At 44.8% G+C, this 1,932-nt stretch overlaps 1 protein-coding gene across 1 annotated transcript; it reads right to left on the bottom strand. All coding sequences in view use genetic code 11, as the record gives it.

Moving 5' to 3' along the window:
• Positions 1 to 533: 533 nt before the first annotated feature.
• EGR_06319 (hypothetical protein) lies at positions 534 to 1,589 on the bottom strand (the record flags this gene model as incomplete). Its single annotated transcript, XM_024495568.1, has 4 exons — positions 534 to 848; positions 964 to 1,223; positions 1,294 to 1,455; positions 1,493 to 1,589. 4 exons carry the CDS (start codon positions 1,587 to 1,589, stop codon positions 534 to 536), a joined length of 834 nt encoding a protein of 277 aa, XP_024349966.1.
• Positions 1,590 to 1,932: the final 343 nt, after the last annotated feature.

Below are 1,932 nucleotides of genomic sequence, written 5' to 3'. Positions count from 1 at the left end.
AAATTAGTACCCAGCACTAACGTTAGTAACATTCAAGACGAAATAGTTGGCACCAAACGACAGCAAGCTCCAAAGAATAAGATTTAACGAGGCACTCGAGTCACGATGTTACGGCTGACGCCAATCGCACAGCCCGGAGATTTTAAGAATCCTCCCCCCCCCCCATTGAGTGGAAAAATTATCTCGGGTGTAGTACCTTTTTTAGGCATCGTATCACGCCCGTTTGAAGTTTTCGGAACTAAGTTACCTCGAGGACCTGCATACACTCCGAGGTCATGACCTCAATGGATGTGCCACATGACCCCAAAAGGGAGTACTGGTATCGAAACCTGCAGGACAAGCCTAGGCTACTAAGCCCATCGACAGCAAAACTATTATTACTCCATGGATGAAGTGCCCAGGATACGGCATCACCACAGCTAACCACGACAAAGGCACAAATTCAGGGCGAAAAATGGGACTGTATCAAATAGCAGCTCCGTGATTTACATCAATGATGGCGAGTGATTTGGGGAAGAATGAAGGGATAAAAACTACCCCATATTGGGAAGATTGAGAAGAGCATTAACACCATCAGGGAGATAGGATACATTGCGATTTTTGCCCAATTGGTAGGCGATATCCTCTGCCGCTTCAATACGTCGCAATTCAATCAAACCATCACCCGAGGAGCCGAAAGACTTAGCCAGCATCTTTGCCGCCTCTGAGTCACCCTCCGCACTTATCACCGCCGCCATCTTTTGCTGCTCCGCCTTTTCAACGAGGAAACGCGCACGCTCCGCTTCCTGTTGTGCCACCTGCTTAGCCTCAACAGCTGCCGAGAACTCCGACGTGAAGGATATTTGCGTCTAAAAGAAAAGATAAATCCAGCTAATACCTCATCGCTCCATTGGTAACTACCTAAAAGAGCAAAATTAAAGACCCGAGATCATTAGGCAACTGAACACATTCAGTTGGGCGTACTAGAGCAATATCATCAAGAAGAATGCCAAAGGAAGCAGCACGCTCCGTGAGGGAATCATTGACACGCTGGCTAACGAGCTCTCGCTGGGTGATGAGTTCACTAGCATCAAACTGAGCAACAACGGCTTTGAGGACTTCTGTGGTGATGGAGGGAAGGACACGTTCCTCATAATCGAAGCCAAGGTTAGAGTAAATTTTGGGCAGCAAATCAGCCTGTGGCCTGTAGAGTATGCGAAGGGTGATGTTGACTGTCTGAAGATCTGCAAGAAAAAAGGGAGGTATACCCCGTCACAACAAATGTATTATCACCAGGTGGCCCGCAGAACATACCCTTTGACCCTGTCATAACAGGAACATTACGAGGCTTAGACCGGATATCGTAAATTATAGGCTTTTGAACCCACGGAATAATAAAATGGGTGCCCTCCCCGACAACCGTTTGGCGAACGCCTTTGAAGCGGTCAAAAATGACAGCACGCTGACCTCCATCAACTAATACCACATAATCTCAGACAAAATCATTTGCTACCATTATAAATGACAAGAGGTAAGATACTGCCAGCTGCAACGAGGCCGACACCTAGCTTTCCCATTCGAGTAAACCACCGATTCATGCTTGCAGCCATGGTTCACCAGTTAGGATGAACCCAATTGTCAACAGACACTAAAAACACAGTACTTACTACCAGGGAGAATGCTCATACCTTGCATATATTCATCGAAATTCACACTTCCATGAAAAGCCCAAAAATTGTTTAATCATGGCAATTTTACTAGATTAACGTGCAGGAATAATTACTTCGACTTGCATTCGTTAATAACCTTGCATTTCGGTTCATAAAGAGTAAGGTCTAACTGCCTACCTTAGTAATAGAAAAATTCAGTTGTGCAAATTAAAAAAACAACACTTTTTATTACTACTAGTAAACTCTTCCAAAGAACAGTTAAAATAAAGGCATTGGACTTTTT

This window comes from Echinococcus granulosus (assembly GCF_000524195.1).
Source record: "Echinococcus granulosus chromosome Unknown EG_S00055, whole genome shotgun sequence".
NCBI classification, from domain to species: domain Eukaryota; kingdom Metazoa; phylum Platyhelminthes; class Cestoda; order Cyclophyllidea; family Taeniidae; genus Echinococcus; species Echinococcus granulosus.
This window is presented reverse-complemented; position numbering and strand designations above follow the sequence as displayed.